Here is a 23,427-nt window from a genome sequence, read left to right as displayed (position 1 = left end):
TTTCCTGTCATTAGTGTAGGTACAATTTAACCTTTCCCCAGGATGCTACTAATGCCATCACCCTCAAGGTCACCTAAACGCTTTCCCAAACGCATGGTTAGCTATTCTGTGCAACATGATAAACTACGCCTATGCAATAAAACAAAAAATATAGATTTTAACTGACCATAAATTACCATTTAATATTCAAACACTATTTACATAAACCTGAAATTAAAGAAATGAAATACTAATCTTTTTAAATGATATTTCCTGCTGTTGTCGATTGTTGTTGTTATTATTATTATTATTATTTTATTTATTGTCTGATCAAGATTCTCTTTTCAGGATGAAGTGTAAACTAATTGTTCACTATGTATAAGGGAATATTAATTTGTGTGCACTGTGTGTGTTCATGGGTGGATGCATGTTTGTAAATCTTCATAAAGCAAGGCCTTGGTTCTGGCTATGGTGCTGTAGAACGTCGAATTATCTCAGGAAAGGCCCCCATGCCCTTCGAATGAAAGAACATGAGTCTTTTTTTCGGTTTGTTCTCTCCCTAGCAAGGCTGTTTCCCTTTCTGCTGAGTTTAAAACCCCAACAGCTTGTATGTAGCACTGAATGTGTCTCCACCACGTTCCGGCTGTGTCACGGCTGTCTTCTAGCTACTGATAAGAGCAAATATGCTATGTACCCAGCAGTGGACAAAGGAATCAGCAAACAGAGAATAATCTAGAATAAAATCTAGTGTCTTATTATGGTCTCCAAGGGCCCTCCCAGTCATAGTTCCCAAAGACTGCCCCCTCTCGTCCACCCACACTCTACCTTGCTGCCCTTGCCTCCTTGCTGTGCTCCTGCCTTGCTAGGATGGTTCCCGCCTCTGGACCGTCCTGCTGGTTACCCCTCCCCCGGAAAACCTTTCCTCTCACTATTCTCATGGCTCCCCCGATTCACTTTTTAAAGTCTCCAGTCAAGTAATACGCCCACAGACAGGCCGTTTTGTTCACTCTCTGGTCATTTTCACTCCTTTTTTTACTGTAGTCACTTGAATTTTTAAATTATTTAATATTTGTACTCTATTCAGAGTTGCTGTAACATGGAAACTGTTAAATATTGAGAAATATGAATCCTGGATCCTGGACTTGAGAAATAAAATATTTCGAAAAGCATGGCTATCCTTTGGTACCCCTTCTCCAATCCCATTCCTCCCCCGGGCCCACCCTCACCGTCATCCAGATCACCTGCTTGTCTGTTCTCAGTGCCATTCCCGGCTCTTCCCGTGAAAATGACATTTCCTAGGATCCTTATTTTATAATTGGCTACCTGCCTGGTTCCGTCAGTGGGAGGCACTTGGAAGCTATTGAGAGTAAGAAGAGAAGAGAATATTCTCATCCTGCTCTCTCAGGATGCATCTCTATCAGTGGGTGATAACGATCCTTCCAAGATTCTTTTTTTCCCTATTTACTTAATTTAATTATTGTGCAAGTACAGTTTTCTGTCTTTTACTCCCAGTCCAGCCCACCCCCCACCCCCCCACCCCCCCGGTGGGGAGCCTTCCAAGATTCTAGTTCCCCCTAGAAACAGCATTGCTCAGGGATGCTACTTTCCCAAAGGGCAGCTCCCTGCAGGTTCATCTGGGTGGTCCAAATAATTGGTTTCTGCTAGCAACACCTCTCTCCTCTTCCCTTTGCCTCTGCAACCTTGGGGATGGCGGTGGCTTCCTGGTGTTGCTAATGGACTGAGGGCCTCGCACCCTTGTGTAGGTCTTCATTTATTCTAACATTTTGCTATCTAATTATCTATCTTAAATCCCTTTTATTCCATTACCCGGATGGATCTCCCCGCTCACACCTTACTTTTTCTTCACTGCCATGTATTTCCATTAGTCATTACAATGTCTTTCTTTGTTTATTTGTTCATTTCCTGACACACCAATCCGATTTCAAGCATCATAAAAGTCTAGGCCTTGCTTTTGAAATTTTTGCTTCTTATATACTGGTGCTCGGAGCACTGAGTAAACATTGGCCAAAGGAAGCAATAATAAATGACCCCAGTTAATTTCTCAGAAGGATCAACATCCAAAGCTTTATAAATGAGGTCCAGGATACTAAAATGTTAAGTAATTTGCCAAAGCTAGTAAGTGGCGAGCCGATTCCAAAGGAGACTTGTTCATCGTCCTGCTACCCAGCCTCTTTCTGCAAGAACGGAATGGAGAAGCAGACCTGGTAGATGTTCATGAAAACTTGTTTAACTTTTTCTAATAAGTAACTCCAATATCTTTATCAACTCTTTCTATACTTATCTCTCCCTCTGGACATTTATACATCATCTGGATAAAATTGGATCGATTTTCGCATCACCTCTGGCAAGCTCCTAATAATGTTTGTCCCAGCTGCCGCCACAAGGGAAACAAGCACTGGTTTTCATTATGCACATGTTCAAGTTTAATTAAACTGAACTTTGTGCAGTTTAAAATCCAGCCAACATACACCCAAACCCCTCGCTTTCTAGATCACTGGCTTAGATGCTTTCTCCAACAAAGCTCTCAGCTTCGTCATAATTAAATACTCCTTTACTTCACTTCTATTCATGAGATTCCTCTTTACTTTTGTTTATGACTAATTATCTAGCATTCAAATAAATGCACCTAGTCAATAGAGAGAGAAACACATTATTTATATGAAGGAAAATAGCGAGGTTTAAAGTACCATAGAGATTTTTCAACATGAAATCAGAAGTGCTCAGATTAAAGAAAGCCCATTAAGGTGAATTTGGGTATGAACTCTCAAATAAATAAAAGCACATTGAGGAAAATTCTCAGTTGGCATTTCTAACATACTCTCTAAAAATATCTTTACCATCTGAAAATCCCATTAAAGAGCATGCAAAGTACTTTCCTATATTCCTCTCATTTGGTGTAAAAGGAATTGATATAGACAAGTGAAACTCATATCTATCTATTAAATAAAGTGTAAAATAGCAAATAATACTGCAGTAACTATGTATGGTGCCACGTGGGTACTAGCGTTACCAGGGGAATCACTTCATAAATTATATAAATATCTAATGATTAGGTTGTAACACCTGATAATAATATAAAATGTCAACTGTAATTGAAAACTAAAAATGTAAAAAGAAATAAAGTGGTTTAAAGAATGCCATTTGATATAGTGATTTGAATTAGTATTTTGCACTATGATTTTATCCAGGGAAATTCTCAGCCATTATATCTTTAAATATGGCTTCTACCCCATTGTCTCTCTCTGTCTTTCTAGAATACATTTGTTAAACCATTTTTTGTGTTTTCTTCTATTTTCTCTATTTTATTCCCGATCCTTTTGTGTCTCCATGCTTCCTTTCAAGCGTATATTTTTGGTCTATCTCAGATCTACTAATTTTCTGCTTAGCTTTGTCTAATCTTCTTTTAAACCCATTCATTGTGTTTGTAATTTTTGCATATTGCATGTTTTAGTTCTAGATATTCTTTTTTTATTCTCCTTAAAATCTGTTGTCATTTTATGGCTTCTAGCTTTCTGCCAAAATTCTCACTCTTGTTAATTTCCTTGAATATGATCAGTATAGTTACTTAATTCATATATAGTGTATATATGTATATGTGTATATATGCATATATAAAGTATATATATGCATTTATGACACATATATCAGATGGTTAACACACAGTACTATATATATATATATATATATATATATAGAGAGAGAGAGAGAGAGAGAGAGAGAGAGAGAAAGAGAGATGATGTATCATAGAATTGTACACCTGAAACCTGTATAATTTTATTAATCAATGTCACCCCAATACACTCAATACAAATTTTAAAAAAAACTCATAGATAGAGATAGTACAGTGATTACTAGAAGGAAAGGGGGTGGGGGAAAAGAAGAGAATAAAGGGGCGATAAATGGTATTGGAAGGAGACTTGACTTGGCATGGCAAACACACAGTGCCATGTACAGACGATGTGTCGTAAATTGTGCACCTGAAACCTATATAATCTTATTAACCAATGTCATCCCAATAAATTCAATCAGAATTTAAAAATATCAAGGGCTGTGGATAATAGTACTTTTTGTCCACAAAGGGAAGTGATAACCCAGGGGGAAAATAGGCTTCCAAGTCAGTTGTACGTGGAGTCTACCCATTTTCTCTAATTTCCATCTGTGTTACTGTTGGCAAGTTACTCAGCCTCTTTGTTTCTCCATCTCCTCACCTTGCAAATAAATTTAACCGTGCAAACCTTACAAGGCTGATAGGGGATTTCAGTGCAATAGATGCATAGTTTCTGTCAAAATATCAGACACGTTGAAGGAATATGGCTCCCACATAATCCGATTCTAATCGGTCTTTGCAGGTTTTTACATTTTGTTAATATTTATAATTAGTAAAATGATTGAGTTTTCTGACGACATAGGAAAGCGTAGTGACAAAGCCTAAAATGATGAAATGATTCTTTCTTTCCCTTTTGATGAAGTTGTCGACACTTTGCCACCGATGCGCTATCAGGAGACCATGAGTACCATCCTGACGTGGATCCGGCAGTCAGAAGCCAAACTCTCTATACCTCAGGTTACTGTCACTGAGTATGAAATCATGGAGCAGAGACTCGGGGAGTTACAGGTGTGTGAACATTTGACTCTTAAACAGTACAGTGCAGATCCTGTCTACCAAGCAATCTCCCTGGCGTAACATTAAAACAATATTAGAACGAAAATAATCGTGGCAAGTGCAATAGTTCACCAGTTGTAAAAATGAAAATAAGACTTTAAAAATGTAATACATTATGCACGTGTGTCTAGAAGATAAAAATGTCATCTTTAAAGACAATGATATGGTCTACTTACGAAGTATATTTTTTTCTCATTTAGTATGTGTTTTAGGCACATTTTATTATTAGAAAAACTACGGTTTTATTTTTTCCCTTTGCCTGCTGACTTATTAATACCTCTTGTATTTCCAAATGGAAAGAGGTAAAATTCATGTAGTTATACAATTAGAATTAATTTAAATGCCAGTTTTATATAATATTGTGGTTAGTCATTTAAACTCTAATAACTGTGTTTCTACAGCTTTATATTGGGAAATTTTAAATACTTTTATAGGAGATAAAAGACAAAATCCACAAGGGACTTTTGAATACTTTTCCTGCTGTCTCTGAAAATCCGTGTTGTATATCCAGTCGCATTTTATTTTTTAAGATGTGAAAACATACTCATTCGTTATATTTTGTAATGAAATCACATATCTGTATTTTGAGAATCAAATTGAGAAAAAAGGTTCAAACGTTGACTCTGTATATCAAGAGTTCTTTTTTGAGACTTAAACAGTTCCTTAAAATAGTAATTTTAGAAGTATTTGCTCAAATACACATAATACATGAGAAACATTAAAAAAATGTTTCCCAGTGCCTATTGTTCTGTTTTAGACTGTTTCCTCTACTATAATACCAAAAACATTATAACTGTTGAATCTTTTTTTGTTTTTATGTTGTTGTTTAATACTTGGAATGATTCCAAAGTTTACTTTGAACAATATGTGACTTAACACAGCTAGGAACATTAGAGAAATAAGAATACAGAGGAGAAGGGACTTGGGGAGTGGATTAAATACATAAGAAATGGTTTATAGATGAGTTGAAAAGTACATTTCCACTGAAAAAAAAACAGCAAACGAGGGAAAATTCTTTTTATATACTATTGAGAAGATGTATTAAGTTAAAAAAAATGAAGTGACAACCTTGCATCAAATGTTAAGCCAAAGCAAAATACCAGAACATGAAAAAGTTCAAAAACATTTTAATCATCCATTTTGGAGAATTTTTTTAAAACATACGATGGGGAAACATAAACATCAATGAGAGCAGTCACAAACATTGTAAAAAATACCAGAGACACTTAAGAAACAATGAGACCAATGAAAATATTTGTCTGCATAAGGGAGAAAGTGATTAAATAGAAAGTCACCAAAAGACACATAAACAGCCATATGAAAAATAGAACCAAAGACACTGAAATAGAGAACAGGGGGACAGCGACCAGAGGGGAGAGGGGAGGGAATTTCAGGGGAAAAGGGGAAGGGTTTGCAGGAACAAGTATAAAGGACACATGGACAAGAACAAGAGGGGTGGAAACAGGAGGGAGGTAGGGAGGGCTGGGAGGGTGGGCTGGGATGGGAGTAAAAGGCAGAAAACTGTACTTGAAAAATAAATAAATAAATAAATAAAAACCAAACCAAAACAAAAAAAAGAAAGAAAAATTGTAACTCAGATCATAAAGGATGAAGTACGAATGTGCAAAATGAGAATCCACTTTTTACATACTAAATTACCAACAGACAAACAAACAAACAAATAAACAAAAGGAAACCCCAAAGAAACGGTAAGTGCAGATCTGGTAGCAATGACACACATTCTCAATTACTAGTAGGACTGTAAACTGACTACATTTTGCTGAGAAAAACTTTTCAACACCTCCTAATAATATACAAAAGAATTCATTTGTACACATGAGTACTGTCTCTAGGATGTCTGTATCTGGCAGGAAGAATTAGAATGTACTCCAAGATATAGGCACATGACAGATCATAAACATAATTCACAGCAGTGGAAAACTCAAAATTAATTTTTAGAGCTAATAACGGGAAATGGTTAAATGATTTGGAGAAGCCGTTAACATTTATGTTTTTTTAAAAATATTTTATTTATTTATTTTTAGAGAGAGGGGAAGGGAAGGAGAAAGAGTGGGAGAGAAACATCAGTGTGTGGTTGCCTCTCCTGCATCCCCTTTTTGGGACCTGGCCTGCAACCCAGGCATGTGCCCTGACTGGGAATTGAACCTCGATCCTCTGGTTCACAGGCCCGCACTCAATCCACTGAGCTACACCAGCCAGGGCAAGATTTATGTTTTTTTGAGAAATACTTAACAACATGGGAAAAGGCTCACAGTAAAATGTCCAGTTTAAGATGTAGCTATGTGCCTGCTAGATATGGTCTAAATAATCCATTGTGTGTAATGGTTCAATAAAATAAAATAAAAGTAAATGAAGGAATTGACGCACCAAAAAATAGGCATAAGATCTTACACAACCATAAAAGTTTATGTGTTTGACATATTTAGGGGAATGCTATAAATCACTTTATGAAAGAGGGGATACATGTGTATGTGTTTATGGTAAGATCAGATAGTCAATATTTAGGTATACATAGGAAAATGCAGAAGTTGATATAAAATCATAATAGTTGTATATAATGAATATTTCCCCATTATTAATCTTGAACCTTTATTATTTTATAACCAGAAAGTAAGATTTAAACAAATATAGACTAGAGGAAACCTAAAGGTAGGCATTTTATTATAAGGGGTCACATAGCTTATATAGTATGAATATAAAGCCAGCTTTATAAATTCTCCTCTAATGTATCCTAGAAGTTCACTATAATACTACAGAGGAGACTAATGCCTTTTGTAAAATATGAAGCTTTCATTGACTGGCATTAGTAGACCATCCATCTGCTCACATTCAGAGTTTCGATTTCCCACACATTAATATAATTTACCTAGGGAGGTTAGAAGTGGTCTTCCTCAAGGCTCAGAACAATTAAGTTAAACTTCATTAACTGTACAACTGTATAATAAGTATTAACTTATTAATAAACAGACATGATAGAATACAGTTGGGTGTGCTACAACTCTGGTTCAGTAAGGTATAGCTTTGGATACATTTCCCAATTTTATAAAAATAGGCACCGATTTTTTAAAAATTACTGAATAATTGGCCCTGGCTGGTGTAGCTCAGTGGATTGAGCGCGGGCCTGCGAACCAGAGGATCGTGGTTCAGTTCCCAGTCAGGGCACATGCCTGGGTTGCCGGCTGGTTCCCTGCAGGCCAACTCCCAGCAGGGGACACACGAAAGGCAACCATACATTGATGTTTCTCTCCCTCTCTCCTTCCCCTCTAAAGATAAATAAATAAATAAAATCTTTAAAAAATTACTGAATAATGTGCAAATCAATCTTATGATAAAAAGTAGTATTTAAATTACCACTAGTTGTTTTTGAAACTGATATTGTGTCATCTATTTTTTAAGCTATTTGAATCACCCGGTTTTCATTTTAAGTTGTCTTCATTTAACTGCAGCTTGTCAATGAAACTGCACAATGAAACTCATTATTATTCATCAATTAGTATTCATGTACTTTCCACTTTCAATTTTGAGGCTTTACAAAGTTCTCTGCAAGAACAACAAAGTGGCCTCAACTATCTCAGCACCACTGTGAAGGAGATGTCAAAGAAAGCCCCGTCTGATATTAGCCGAAAATACCAAGCTGAATTTGAAGACATGGAGAGCCACTGGGAGAAGCTGTCCTCCCAGCTGGCCCAAAATTGCCAAAAGCTAGAGGATCACATGGCTAAGCTCCGAAAAATTCAGGTAATTCCGGATTTTACTTTACTTTTCACATTCCTTTTGTCTTTACTTGTTCGTCTCCTAACAAAGCGTTAGGAAATTTGAAGGCAGGTAATTTAACCTCCATGGTCATTCAAAGTCAGTGATAAGATCAGAAGATACAAATCTTTCTCAGAAGAGTGCAGTTCACTTATTTTTTTTTAAGAAGAATTAAGAATTCTTCTTTGATTCTCTTTAATATGAATTTATTTTTTCCACCAATACCAATAGGACTTAAACATGTCTTTTAGCTGAAATAATGTTTGAAATCAATCTTTTCTTTAGCCCAGTTGCCCTTTAAAATATAAATGTCATTTAAGTTATGAATATCGTAAGTTGTCTACCAGGTAACAGAGTCTTATTTCATCAGCATGTTTTACTTGTAATTATATGTATAAATTTGACCCCATTGCTTTTCACAAACCACCTTCTACTGACTTAATTTGCTTCAATAGTGCCCATATTATAATTACCCAAGCTGAAAACAGTAAACCAACAATCATATTATATTCTGAAGCATAAAATATCAAGTGATCTACAGGTAACATATGTCTTATGTGGGGAATCGTTAATGAAGGATGTTAATGCCGGAGCAAGAAGCTTCTGGGTTTAAATCTCAGTCCAGCTAATGTAGTTGTTTATTTTCACCTGTACAAACCGAAAGACAGTGTGGTCCTAAAACATGCTGTAAGGTGCAATGTGCTTTACATACATACACATGTACATACTTTAACACACAAACATGTGTGCATGTATACACACATGCATCAAAACACGTTGTGTCAAGAGCAGTGGTAAACTAGGGTGCAAATACATGGCCCTCGCCTTTAAGGAGCCCACATTTAGGTGATGGTAAATGATAAGTGTATTATTTCCCTATTGCTGCTGTAACATATTACTGCAAATTTCATGGCTTCAAACAGCACAAATGTATTATTTTTCAGTACTGGAGGTCAGAAATTCAAAGTCAGTCTCAGCAGGCTAAAGTCAAAGGATATGGCTTTAGGAGAGAGTGTGTTTCCTTGTCATTTTTAGCTTCTGGAAACTACATGTATTTCTTGGTTCATGTCTCTGTCCTCTGTCTTTAAGGCCAGCGATGTAGCATCTTCCAGTTTGGCTTTCTAACTCTTACATTTCTTCCTCCCCGCAATAAGGGCCCTAGTGATTATATTGTACCCAGCTGGATAACCCAGGACAGTCACCCTATCTCAAAATCTTTTTTTTTTAATACTCACCCAAGGAAGTACATACTGACTTTAGAGAGGGGAAGGGAGGGAGTAAGAGAGACGCATAGAAATATTGATGTGAGAGAGACTCATTGATCAGTTATCCTCCATATTCGCCTAACCGGGACCTGACCTGCAACCCAGGCATGTGCCCTGACAGGGAATCGAACCTGTGACCTTTCAATTTGTGGGATGACGCCCAACCAGCAGAGCCATACCTGCCAGGGAACCATCTCAAAGTCTTTAATTTTACCTTATCTGCAAAGTCTTTTTTTGCTGTATAAGGTGACATATTCACAGGTTCCAGGGATTAGGGCCAGAACATCTTGGGAAATGTTATGACAATAGCCAGAAAAGAAATCCAACATAAACTGGGAGGGGGGTTATGAAATGTTCTTGGAACATGGGTTATGTGCGTTACACCTTGAACAAGGAGAGTTTGGTCAACTAATAAAGTGGGAGAAAATTCCTCATAAAGTGGAACAGTATGTTCAATGAACTGGAAATGGTTCACTACTTGGGGAGATGAAGACATGTTTAGAGAGTGACACACACATGCACATACACACACACACACATATATATATAAAATTGGGAAAATGATCTGGGAGTAGATAGTGAATGCTCCCAAATGCCATGCTTTAGGATATGAAATGTAACTTAATAATGAAGGGATTCAAAATATATGCTACAGCCCTGGCTGGTGTAGCTAATTGGATTGAGCGTGGGCCTGCAAACCAAAGGGTCGAGGTTCGATTCCCAGTCAGGGCACATGCCTGGGTTGCAGGCCAGTTCCCAGCAGGGGAGGCAACCATACATTGATATTTCGCTCCCTCTTTCTTTCCCTTCCCCTCTAAAAATAAATAAATAAATAATAATGCAAATAATAATGTGGAACTGTTATTGGTTTTTTAGAAGAGGGACGATCTGATAATATTTGTTTCCAAAGCATCACTATAATAAAAGGAAGGAGGGGCAGCGGAGAATACTGACACCAACATGTGGAATGGATTAGAGTCGCTTTGACTGAGGCAGATACCAAAAAGAGCCAGCACAGCAATCGGCAGCCAATAGCAAGATCTGAACTCAGACGGTGCTGACAGGGAAGGAACACAAAACCAGACTCAAGAGACCCCAGCAAGATGATGATTCTAAAGTTTTTGGATTCAGTCAGATGCTTTAAAAGTCAGCTCCAGCTAGTGTGGCTCAGTGGACTGAGTGCTGGCCTGTGAACCAAAAGGTCGCCGGTTCGATTCCCAGTCAGGACACATGCCTGGGTTGTGGGTCAGGTCCCCAGTTGGGTGTGTGTGAGAGGCAACCACACGTTGGTGTTTCTTTCCTCCTCTCTCTGCCTCCCTTCTCCTCTCTCAAAATAAGTAAATGAAATCTTGAATAAAATATAATTTAAAAAATTCATTATTATTAATTATACTGAAGGTGTAGCTTTCTATAAAGCACGAATCTTCAACTGAAATTTAATTAAGAAAGGAGAAAATAGCACATCTGGACAACACAGTTGAAATGTATGGAAATAAAGAAGTTTGGAAATCATATATTTGAGAAGTAGCGAAAACAACAAAGAAAAAAGAAAAGCAGTGGGGGGAAGGTAATATGTGAAAAATAATGGGAGATCATGGCTTTTTGTAAGTGATAGGAGAAGACATCTTTCCCCCTATCTTTACTTCAATCTGATAAGGAAAGATAAATTAAAAGCAGAAGTTTTTCCTTTCAGGATGACAAAATTGTGGTCTGGAAGTTCCCAAGTGGAGGGACTATTTAACCTGTCAGCTGCAAAAAAAAAACAATTTATGTAAGTTCAGGGAGGCCATAAAGACACCATTACATTGCGTTTATAGTTCATAGTTTGTTTTATGTACTATAAGGGCATGTTGTTAGTAGTATCATGAGTTGTTTTGAAACTTAAATTTTCTCTAGAGGGGGTTGTGATTTAATGTACTCAAGAGTAACATCATAAAACCACATTTGGTAGTAATGTTTTTAATTTTTTAACAATAGCAGACTTCATACACCAGTGCTCATACAGTAGACCATAAAAATGTAGTCTTAGTAAAAATATTCTTTTCCTGAAGAGCTACTTAGAGACATCCTTCAGACATGGGAATTGTTCCTGGGCTTGAGTTCAGACATATCACCGTGATGAATGGTGTTGAGAAAAACTAGTACCCCAATAATAACCTTAAAATGGGTCTCTGATTCCAGAATCACATAAAAACCCTGAAGAAATGGATGGCTGAAGTTGATGTTTTCCTGAGAGAAGAATGGCCTGCCCTTGGGGATTCAGAAATTCTTAAAAAACAGCTGAAACAATGCAGGGTAAGATTTGCATACGATGCCTTTCATATGAAGATGTTTGTATGGAAAATATTTTTTGGTTACATCAGTGGTTCTGAGCCAGAGGAGATTCACCCTTCCTTGGAGTCGTTTATATATATCTAGAGATATTTTGTTTGTCACACCTTGGAGTGCAGTAGATGCTACTGGCCTGAAGCTGGGGGAGGCCAGGGAATGCACACAACAGCCCCTCCCAACAATTACCCAGTCTAAAATGACAGCAGTGCTGAGGTTGAGAAATTGGGTTAAATCAATGAGACACAGAAAAACACGATCTTGCTCATCCTTCATTTATAAGATTATTTTAATATAAAATTCACTATAGAGGTAAATAATCATCTGAGCCATTTGTTATGTTTCATTACAGATTATTAGTCATAGTATATTGCTTTTTCCATGTATATGGAACTGTACAATAATGTCGTGCAAGATAGATTTGTCTGTTCCATTGATCTATGTGTCTCTTTGTGCCAATGCCATGCTGTTTTGATTACTGTGGCTTTATAATATAGGTTGATATCAGGGACTGTGATTCCTCCTATTTTCTTGTTCTTTCTCAAGATGGATGTGGCTATTCAGGGTTTTTTGTGGTTCCATATAAATTTCTGGAACATTTGTTTTAGTTCTGTGAAATACATTTTTGGTATCCTGGTAAGAATTATGTTGAATCAATCTATAGATTGCTTTGGGTAAGTATGGACATTTTAATAATGTTAATTTTGCCTATCCATGAACACCCCAGGTGCTTCCACTTGTTTATATCTTCTTCAATTTCTTTCTTCAGTGTCTTATAATTTTTGAAGTAGAGGCCTTTTATCTCTTTAGTTAAATTTATTCCTAGGTATCTTTTTTATGCAATTGTAATGGGATCATTTGCTTAAGTTTCCTTTTCTCATAGTTCATTATTGGTATATAAAAATGCACGGGATTTCTGAATATTTATTTTATATCCTGCTACTTAACTGAATTCATCTATCAGTTCTAGTAGATTTTTTTGTTGTATTTAGGGTTGCCTATATACAGTATCACGTCATCTACAAATGACAGTTTCACTACTTCCTTTCCAATTTGGATGCTTGTTGTTTTTTTCTTCTTATCTGGTTGATGTGGCTAGGACTTCCAGTATTGTGCTGAATAAGATGTGTGAAAATGGACACCCCAGTCTTGTTCCTGATCTTAAGGAAACTGCTTTTAGTTTTCGCCACTGAGTATGATGTTGTCTTGGGTTCGTCATATATGGCCTTTATTTTGTTGAAGTATGTTCTCTCTATTCCCACTTTCCAGACAGTTTTTGTCATAAAGTGGGTTCTGAGTTTTAGCAAATGGTTTTTCTGCATCTATTGATATGATTGTGTAGCTTTAATCCTTCATTTTTTAATATGGTGTATCACATTTATTGATTTGAAGATATTGTACCAACCTTAATCCCTAGAATAAATCCCACCTGATATTTTCAATGTATTGTTGGTTCCAGTGTGCTAACGTTTTGTTGAGGATTTCAGCATCTGTGTTCATCAGGGATATTGGCCTGTACTTCTCTTTATCTGGTTTGGGGATGACGATAGTGCTGGCCTTGTGAAATGAGCTTGGGAGTCTTCCTTGCTCTTGAATTTTTAATGTCATGTTCGTTATACCATTGTCATGCAGTGGGAAGAAAATAATGTAGCTCTTTAAATGTTTTTCTTTGCAAATACAAGCCAGAAAAGAAACCCACTTGACACGTAACCTTCACACCCATCATGCTATCCCAAATTGCGGCCATTCTTGTTTGAAAACCAAATTTTTTTCAAAAACCATCATGTATAAAGCCCATGATATTCACACATTTTTCTAACACAAAATATTACATTATTTCCTTTTGTTTCTAATCTAAGTAGAATACAGATACTTCCTTACTTCATCACACTATAAAAACCTGTGAACATTTTTTGCAAGGCTTATATCTCAACCTTTTTAAACAAATATATCATCTTTATTGTATTTTTTCACTACCATTTAGTCCCCTTATCCCCTCTCCCCACCAGCAATCACCATCCTGATGTCCATATTCATGAATCCTTTTTCCTTCTTGCTCAGTCCCTCCTTGTGTGTCTATTTACATTCATTTCAGATTTGAAAGAACAAAACTCATGTGTAATGTCATGATTTCTAATTACCTGTTTTCTATCTGTGTTTTATTTCTCATCTGTTGAGGTAATTTGTTCAACTAGCTTAAACTGAATTCTTTCCTTAGCTTCTAGTTAATGACATTCAGACAATTCAGCCCAGTCTGAACAGTGTCAACGAAGGTGGGCAGAAGATAAAGAGTGAAGCGGAGCCGGAGTTTGCTTCCAGACTCGAGACAGAACTCAGAGAACTGAACTCTCAGTGGGACCACATTTGCCGGCAGGTATGTCAAGTCTCTGTCACCGTGGATTGCCCTTATTTAATTACAAGTTCGTAGTGTCTCCCTTTATCATCGCCCTTTGTAAAACAGTTTAAAGTATGGCTAAGCCAAACTAGTTGATGCTTTAAAGCATGGTTAATTCAAAATGGTCTTTGCATATAAAATACAGGGTCTGGCAGAAGTAACGCCTGCTTGAGAGGGTAATAATATGGGTGCGATAATGTATAGTTTTAATTTGAACATTCCACCTAAAATGTCACATGGTGTGCCTGAATGTGATAGTGTTATGTTACGGAATGGCATGCTTATGATTTTGTGATACACAAGAGTTTGATATAATAAGGAGGTGTTATATGAGCTGGACCCTGTATTTTCATAGTACATATTTTAAATAGTATATATTCATCTTGTCAGGGTCCTAAAGTGATCTTCCACACTATCACCATCATATTAGGCATGAATTTGGTTGAATGTTTTCTCCAGTACACAACTTTATAATAGTATTGTCATTACATTTTTAAAAGATACTTTACATTTGTAAGCTTGCTACAGAAATACAATGAATGATTTATAGTTCTGATTTTCAAGATTGACAAGTTTGACTTAAATTTTATTTCAATACATGACCCAAGACTGGCAAAAAGTTAAGAAAAGCTCAGTGGAAAAAATGCAATGTAACTGTCCACTCACATCTGAGTTCCTCATATTATTTGTACAGCAGAGGGTTTGATAGATAATTGTTTCTGGCTTGAGATTAAATTATAGAGACATAAATCTTATAGGCACAAATAGTGCATATCCAGTAGTTCCTGTTCAAAAGACGAAATTCTGAGCTAAAGCAGTGATTGCTTTTTGACACACCACCTTTTTTAAAATTAATGAGAGGTTTCATTTTATGTGTATTAGAGTCAGGTAGTCTTTCATTATTTTTATTTTTTTATATTTTGTATAAGATCTTTTTAAAAATATTTTATTTATTTATTTTCAGAGAGAGGGGAAGGGAAGGAGAGAGGGAGAGAAATATCAATGTGTGGTTGCCTCTCATGTGTCCCCCACTGGGAACTGGCCTGCAACCCAGGCATGTGCCCTGACTGGGAATCGAACCACAATCCTTTGCTTCACAAGACTGTGCTCAATCCACTGAGCTACACCAGCCAGGGCTCTTTATTTTTAAATAACCTTTCAGAGTTGAAAAGAAATCATGCCAAAAGGCAAAAGCTAAATTTGAAAAAGAAAATAAGTTAGAGAAGTAAAAGTCAAGGCAAGTCACCCAGCTAATACCATCACTGATAAATGCTCAACAGTTCTATTAACTCAGGGATGAGATAGCCCCAGGTCAGCTAGCTTCCATTTCTTTTCCTGGCATAAGTCAGTTTGAGAAGGGATGTTCAGAAAAAAAAAAAATATATATATATATACATTACTTTGATAATAGATTATATCATTAATGTCTCCCTGGAAGGCCAGTATGAAAGCTATTTGTTTGCTGAATGTTTTCATGGATTAATATAAAAAACAGGCCAGTTTATTTAGATCATAGGAGAAAACAACAGCAAAAAATATATCAAGTCAACAATATTACCGAAATGCCGAGGGTTTTACATGTTAGAGAAGCGTACTGTGTAAAGCATCTCTATGTTCTTAAAATGTCCTTGATCAAGACCTCGTTTCTGCAATAAAGTGTACCAAGAATATCCTATTCAAGACAAGTATTGTAAGCCCTGACTGGTGTAGCTCAATGGATTGAGCACGGGCCTGCGAACCACACGATCGTGGTTCGATTCCCAGTCAGGCCACATGCCTGGGTTGCAGGCCAGTTCCCAGCAGGGGACTCACGAGAGGCAACCATACATTGATATTTCTCTCCTTCTCTCCTTCCCTTACCCTCTAAAGATAAATAAATAAAATATTTTTTAAAAGACAAGTATTGTAAAACAGTAGCCTGTTGCATAACACGAGTTCCACAGATCCCAGCCACACTCTCCTAGAATACCTAGTTGCCAGTTGCTGTCTTAAATGCTCTGACCGCAAAAAGCATGGTAATTATGTGAGGGTGATGGAAGCATTAGCCAACCCTACTGTGGTCATCATTTCACTATATGCATGTATTAAATCATCACATTGTACACCTTAACCTTGCGCAATGTTATACGGCCATCATGTGTTAGTAAAACCAGGGGGAGAAAGTGGAGAAGGGAGCAGGCAGTGCAAATGTTAGATTTCCCCATTCTAGAACAGGAAACATGAAGAACTTCCGATTTTCTCTACAAGGTTGAGGTCATATAATCTGCTGAAACTGCGGGGTAGCTTGGGCAACTCAAGGCTAAAAGGTTAGCACCACTGATGTGAAAAAAGGCAAGGGGGAAGCTGGCATTTTAACCCAAACCTTTTCACGGAAATCCTTCTAAAATATGAAACCATAAAAACATCTTCCTCTCTGATCAGTTGTAGAGCTGCGGAACGTTAGATTTGGAAAGGACCTTGGAAGTCATCTGTTCCAACTGTTAGTTTAGTTATGCAGCTGAAATACATCAAAATAAAGTGATGTACCCAGGTTCACCTGACCCCAAGTTGATGCCCTTTCCAATACACTTGTGCTGTCGTCTCAGAGTAATATTCTGCCTTTCTTTCCTTAAAAAAAATTATGCCTGATCCCTTTCTTCCGGTTTAGTTTTAGAGCATGCAATACTTGTTTTTTACAGCAAGTCTTTGGCTAAGTTACATTAGTCACTCTGGTATTGTTGTCGCTTTGCCAACTGCCTGAAAAGATTATAGCAGAACATCTAAGTAGAAATTGAACAGCATGTTTACTTAAGCTTATTATAGGTTTATTGGCTATGCAAAATAATCTTTATGCCTTAATTAGTAGAATATGTATAAATACTGTTGTAGCTGTGTCAGAGTGAAATATTGACATTTCAATAGATCAGGTAGTATATTCACTAGGAGACTAACTTAAAATTGTTATGATTTAACTAAATTAAGCTTAAAATGATTATAGAGTATCAGAAAATTAATACGATGATGGTTGTGCCTGTATTAAGTATTTGGTAAAGTACCATTAACACTTCATTTACTAAAACTATAAGTTACATATTAAGATTTTACAGTTATAGCTCTGTTACTTAAAAGATAGAAGTCTAATCCCAGAGAGAAGAATAACATCATTTTATGAGTTACTCTTTTCAGTTAAAAGATAAGCACCGTCTCTGATTGTTCTAATACTAAATTGAGAGTTTTCCCTCAGTGTGGTATTACAAGCCATTAGCACACGTGATTTTACTTTTACTGTAGATATTTTAAGTTCTGCTTCTCTTCTGGTTAGTAAGTAAATGATTGTGTTATTCAATGTTAGTATTTTATAAACACATAAAGCTTCACAAAGCGTAAGTCTCCTCTTAACACCATACTGTTTGGCAACCTGCTTTTTAAACGTAAAATTCTATACTGAACAACTTTCACTTCGGTACAGATGTGCTGCCATCACGTGGTGTTATTCCATTACACTGTATGCATGTGTCTCACAATTAATTTAACTAACTCTCCGTGCAAGCCCATTTAGGTTTCTTCCCAGTATGTTGTTGTCTTCAAAGCTGATCCGAACACTGTACACGCAACTTTGCGTGGTTTGTTTTGTAAGATTCATTCTTCGAGGTGGAAAAGTAGACTCATACATGGTTAAACATTTTATTACATTTGTCAATTTACTGTCTAAAAGGTTGTACTGTGTTGGGGATTTCTCCCACCAGGTATGCGAACCTTTGCTTCCCCCGACCCCTGCCCAAACTGGACATTTTATCTAATTATTTTTATGCCACTCTTACATATGAAAATGCATTAATTCTTCTCCATTTGCAATCCTTTAACTATAAATGATATTGAGCATCCTTTCCCATATATATGTCCACATTTCAGTTTTACTTCTGCAAATTACATGCTTCTGGCTTTTATCCATTCTCTTTTTTTTCCTTCTGATTTATGAGAGGTGTATGAATGTTAAGTTCCTGAGATATTTGAAATCATAAAACAATATTAGAGAACACAAAGACATTGCTTCTATGTGTGCCAATGTATAATATTTATTTTTCCAACTGAAACATATTATAAGAAAATTTGTTTTTCTGTATTCTCTGTAGAAAAGTGTTGCCAAACATCACAGCTAAAGTATAGTCATAGGGGAATCTGCTGATTTTTATTAAGTATGCCAAGTAAATGGCTATGTCTTATTTTAAGACTTATATGAAATTAAGTGCATCCAATCACCGTGAGTTATTTTCCTCATGCACGCAAGCTTCTTACTTCTCCATCTCTTCTGTTGAAACATTTTATTATTTCCAGACAGCTCAGTAAGAATATAATGCAAATGTTTTATGACTTTTAATATTCACATTTTATTTGTGGCTTTGTTTTCTGGAAGGTCTATGCCAGAAAGGAGGCCATAAAGGGAGGCTTGGATCAAACTGTCAGCCTTCAGAAAGATCTGTCAGAGATGCATGAATGGATGACGCAAGCTGAAGAGGAATACCTAGAGAGAGACTTTGAATATAAAACCCCTGATGAATTACAGAGAGCAGTTGACGAGATGAAGGTAAACTAAACCAAATGAAACAGCAAAGAAAAAAAAAAAAAACAAAGAAAGGTGCAACATTGCTCGAAATTGTGATTCTGCACATCTTTGCATGGCTTAGTAGTAGAAAGTTGACTTTTAATTAATTTTGCTTCAGGTCTGATATAGACTATGTGGAATTCTTAAACTTTTTATTAGTTTTAATAAATTCAGGTCAAAATTCAAGTGTTGATGATCACAGTTTAGAACACCTTCCCCCTTGAAATTTTATAACATTGAGAGATTGGCATCAGCTAATCACACTAGCCGTAGAGGGTGCAAAATGCAACTAAGAATATGTCTTAAGTATCACTGGCATGACATTTAAAAAATGCAGTCAACAGGCTATGTTAATTTGGTGGGTTACAGGGGTTTCTTAGGACTTGAAGGTAACTAAGTATTTAACAGATGGCCTTTCATGTGGCGGAAAAAGGACTGAGTTTCCATGTACTTTTCTTGAAACAAGAGGGTAACAAAATATTGGCATTAATTTAGAGCCAAGCAAATTGACATGTAACAGAGAATTGAATCTACACAACAGCATTTCAGTATGGCCTTGGGCAAATCAGCAGTCAGTGTCATCCTCTGTTTTATCATGCTTAAATCATCTCATTTCCTAACTTGTGAGTGTGGACTGTGTATTGAAATGTACATGTATGTAAATTGCCTAGCTCCGAGTGGGCACTCGGTGATTTGTGGCTACAATGACAGTTATTGTGTTTACGTACTAGCAGTGACACACAATCAAAGCACCTTAGCCTAAGTGAAGTATCAAGAGAGATTTGTTTAAGCTCTGAGGCCTCATGACAGAGCAAGCAAACTTATTTTTGTACCAGACACTTTAAAACCTGCTTTGGCTCCTTGACAACTGCATGACCTTGGGTGAGTTACATAAACCCAGTTTGTGAGCTGGGGGTCAAAATTACTGTTTTTTCAGAATTTTTCAAAGGGCAAAGCAAGGAGGTTCTAATCTAGTGCCTGGCACAAAACAGATGCCAGAACGAGATTATGATTATTACCATTATTATTAGCATTGATACTGCATAGTAAGAAATTAATTGCATATACTTTATTGTGTAACTTATATGACGATTCATTGGATACTTATAATTAATAACAGGAAGTACTCATGTGAAATCTCAGATGCATAAATATTAAGTGTATCATGGGTTTAGCCACCTGTAGAAAGTAAAGTAAAAATGTGAGTAAAAGTATGTCTCGATAAACAGCAATAGTTTCTAGAGAATTAAAAGTTGCACAATCTTCCTCATCATATAATACCATGGGCCGGTTATTTATTCATCAACAAATATGGACAGCATGCTTACTGTGTACCACATATCCTTCTAGACACTGAATATAATGGTGAGCAAGGTGAAGAGCTACCTCGAAAATTGGAACTTACATTCCAAGCGGGAGAGGCAATGAATGGAGAAATAAGTAAACCTAGTCGAGATCATGAGAGTTGGCCTCAAAAAATACACCAGGATTGTGAAATAGAATTCAGGTGGGAGCTGGGGGTGGTGGGATGCCATTTTAGAAAGTGGTGACTGACTCCCAGGGCGTTTGTGAGGAAGTATATTTAATCCGAGATAGGAATCCTAAGAAAAAGGCTGACCTTAAAATGATCTTGGGGAAGCACATTCGCCCTGGAGGGAGGAGCTCCCACAAGGACCCTGAGGCTGATTGCCCAGAGAAAGGGGCCCGCCACCCTCAAGAGAGTCAATGGGATAACTTGGCCAGGACAGTTGACCGGTGGTGTTTTTGATGGCGTGCATGCGTATCTGTTAACACAGGAGTTTTGTAGGATATTGAGAAGTTTTCATTCCAAGTGAGATGGAATAGCATAGGAAGATTTCAAACAAGAGGACTGTAATTGAAATTTGACTGTAGAGAAGTCACCATTCAGAAGATTATATCTTTATAGGATTTGAGAGCTAGAAGGTACATCGGAAGCAAAATAGTCCACACTTCTCTGTGCTGATGAGAAAACAGAAGTCCCTAGATAGGTTGAATAATTTAGTGATGGCAATAGGTTTTTTTCTATGGTAGAATGAAAAGGATTGAATGTATTGTGTATCAGCTCAGTTAGTGCACCCCAGCCTATTCTATTCTATTCTATTCTATTCTATTCTATTCTATTCTATTCTATTCTATCCTATCCTATCCTATCCCATCCCATCCCATCCCATCGCATCCCATCCCATCCCATCCCATCGCATCCCATCCCATCCCATCCCATCCCATCCCATCGCATCCCATCCCATCTCATCCCATCCCATCCCATCGCATCCCATCCCATCCCATCCCATCCCATCCCATCTCATCCCATTCTTTTCTATCCTACCTTCTTTTTCCAACCCATCCCAATTCCACACTATCCTATGCTATCCTACCCTATCCTATCCTATCCTATCCTATCCTATCCTATCCTATCCTATCCTATGAATCATGTGCTTCACATCTCAATCCCTTCCTGGCTCTTTTCACCATCTCTTCTAATACTGCATAGCCACGGCCTCAGATTTCTCAGTGAATACTCCACAGTCAGCTTGTATTCAGCTGTCTCGCTCCTCCTGGTCCCTTCCTTTGGCTCCAGCCCGCTCTGGCCCTCTTCCCTCTCCCCTTGCACAGCTGGCCTCTCTGGTTAACCATCCAGTCAGAGCTGCCCCTTTTTTTTCTTTTCCAGTGCTGGAGAGCAGACTGTCTCAAACTTTCAATTTTTGGAAACAATCTTTGAAATGAGTGGCCCTACCAATTAGTCTCCATTCATTTGCAGGTTTCAGTAACTGGTCCAGCCCCAAAGCTGGTGCATTCGGGGTAATATTGAAAAGCAGAAAAGTGCAGGCCACCTGTGGCAACAGGAACAGAGGTAGTTGGCAGGGAGATCCTGTTTCTTGTGTTTTCTGCCTGCCAGTCAGGGTAATGATGTCTTTCAGGTCTGTTCCACTATCCAGAGGGTGGCGACAATACCTTGTCCAGGCCTCCACCTTTGCTCATATTGAGAGCATATTTATCTTTATTGTCAGAGGAGACTGATAGACTTACTTTAGTATCTCTCCCCAATTTACTCAGAGAAAAAAAGTAGACATCTGTTTCTTTTCTTTGCTCTCCTGTGTTCCACTTGAAAATGGTAGTGCTGTTTTGATCGCCTCTTTGTCTCCTGGAAACTAAACTTTTCAGTTAACATAGAAAAAGCCTACAGGGGTGTTTGAGAGGAAACATCTTACTTCAAAAATTTTTTGGACGTCTGCAATGACCGTGTGTCAAAACTTTATATTAGACCCTTTGAAAGAAATCTCTGGAATTTCTGTTTTCAGGGTTTTCTTCTTTTGCTTATTGCCACCAGCACATACGCATTTGCCCTTCTCAGCTGTGGGTAACAGGCTAGAGTACTGACTGCGTGAGCCTCAGAATCACCGGGAGAACTTGTTAAAACATAGACTTCCAGGCCCCGCCCCAGGATTTCCCTTTCAGTGAGTCTGGGAATGAGATTTCTCATTTCTAAACACTTTCCAGGTCATGCAGAGGAAAAGTGCCGAAAACTTCCCAAGGAACCACGCTTTAAGAACCACTGATTTGACGCACTGGCAGTGAAAAGTGTCTGAATATTATGGTTAGAGTCATGGATACAGAGGGAGCAGAGCCATTGTTTGTGAGGAGGATTACGTCTGAACTATGCCAGTCGTTTACCGTATTTTTAGACCATAAGGCGCACCTAGGTTTTAGAGGAGGAAAATAGGGAAAACTTTTTGGAAGCAAAACACATGGTAAAATATTTAATAACGTAAATAACATAATATTTCACCAATGTAAATGTAACTACAGCAGCATTAACAACCATTATTACTCCCAAATTTGGGGGGTGGGGAAGAGTGCATCCTATAGCCCAAAAATACGGTAGTGGTTCACCTTTCCTAATAGTGGGGAAATTCCTCATGATCTACTCTTTTAGTTATAATGTTTTAGAAATTATAGTTCATATTAAATATTTTTATTAGCTTCAAGATCTTCTTTTGTTTTATCATCTCTGAACTTTCCCCAACTTTTAAGCATGGTTTTTTAAAGATTTTATTTATTTTTAGAGAGAGGGGAAGGGAGGGAGAAAGAGAGGGAGAGAAACATCAATGTGTGGTCACCTCTTGAGTGCCCCCTACTGGGGAACCTGGCCTGCAACCCAGGCATGTGCCCTGACTGGGAATTGACCTGGTGATCCCTTGATTTGCAGGCTGGCACTCAATCCACTGAGCTTCACCAGCCAGGGCCTAAGCCTATTTTTTTAATGTTTATTGTAATACTGGTTTTTTGTTTGTTTGTTTTTGTTTTTGTTTTTTGGAGAGAGGGGAAGGGAGGAAGAAAGAGAAGGAGAGAAACACCAATGTGTGGTTGCCTCTCTAGTGTCTTGTAGTGGGGACCTAGC

General features: G+C 37.4%; 1 protein-coding gene across 1 annotated transcript in view; it reads left to right on the top strand.

Annotated features, from left to right (window-relative positions):
- Positions 1–23,427, top strand: part of DMD (dystrophin) — a 1,607,686-nt gene that overhangs the window by 521,018 nt on the left and 1,063,241 nt on the right. Inside the window, exons 21-25 of the mRNA XM_037050278.1 lie at positions 4,470–4,615; positions 8,210–8,422; positions 11,884–11,997; positions 14,249–14,404; positions 18,819–18,989. Of these exons, the coding sequence (XP_036906173.1) occupies positions 4,470–4,615; positions 8,210–8,422; positions 11,884–11,997; positions 14,249–14,404; positions 18,819–18,989 (800 nt within the window). The remainder of the gene's footprint in view (positions 1–4,469; positions 4,616–8,209; positions 8,423–11,883; positions 11,998–14,248; positions 14,405–18,818; positions 18,990–23,427) is intronic.

This window comes from Sturnira hondurensis, unplaced genomic scaffold (assembly GCF_014824575.4).
Source record: "Sturnira hondurensis isolate 20B ecotype Veracruz unplaced genomic scaffold, ASM1482457v3 Scaffold0006693, whole genome shotgun sequence".
In the NCBI taxonomy this organism is placed as follows: Eukaryota; Metazoa; Chordata; class Mammalia; order Chiroptera; family Phyllostomidae; genus Sturnira; species Sturnira hondurensis.
Note: the sequence above shows the minus strand (reverse complement) of the source record. Positions and strands in the feature narration are given on the sequence as shown.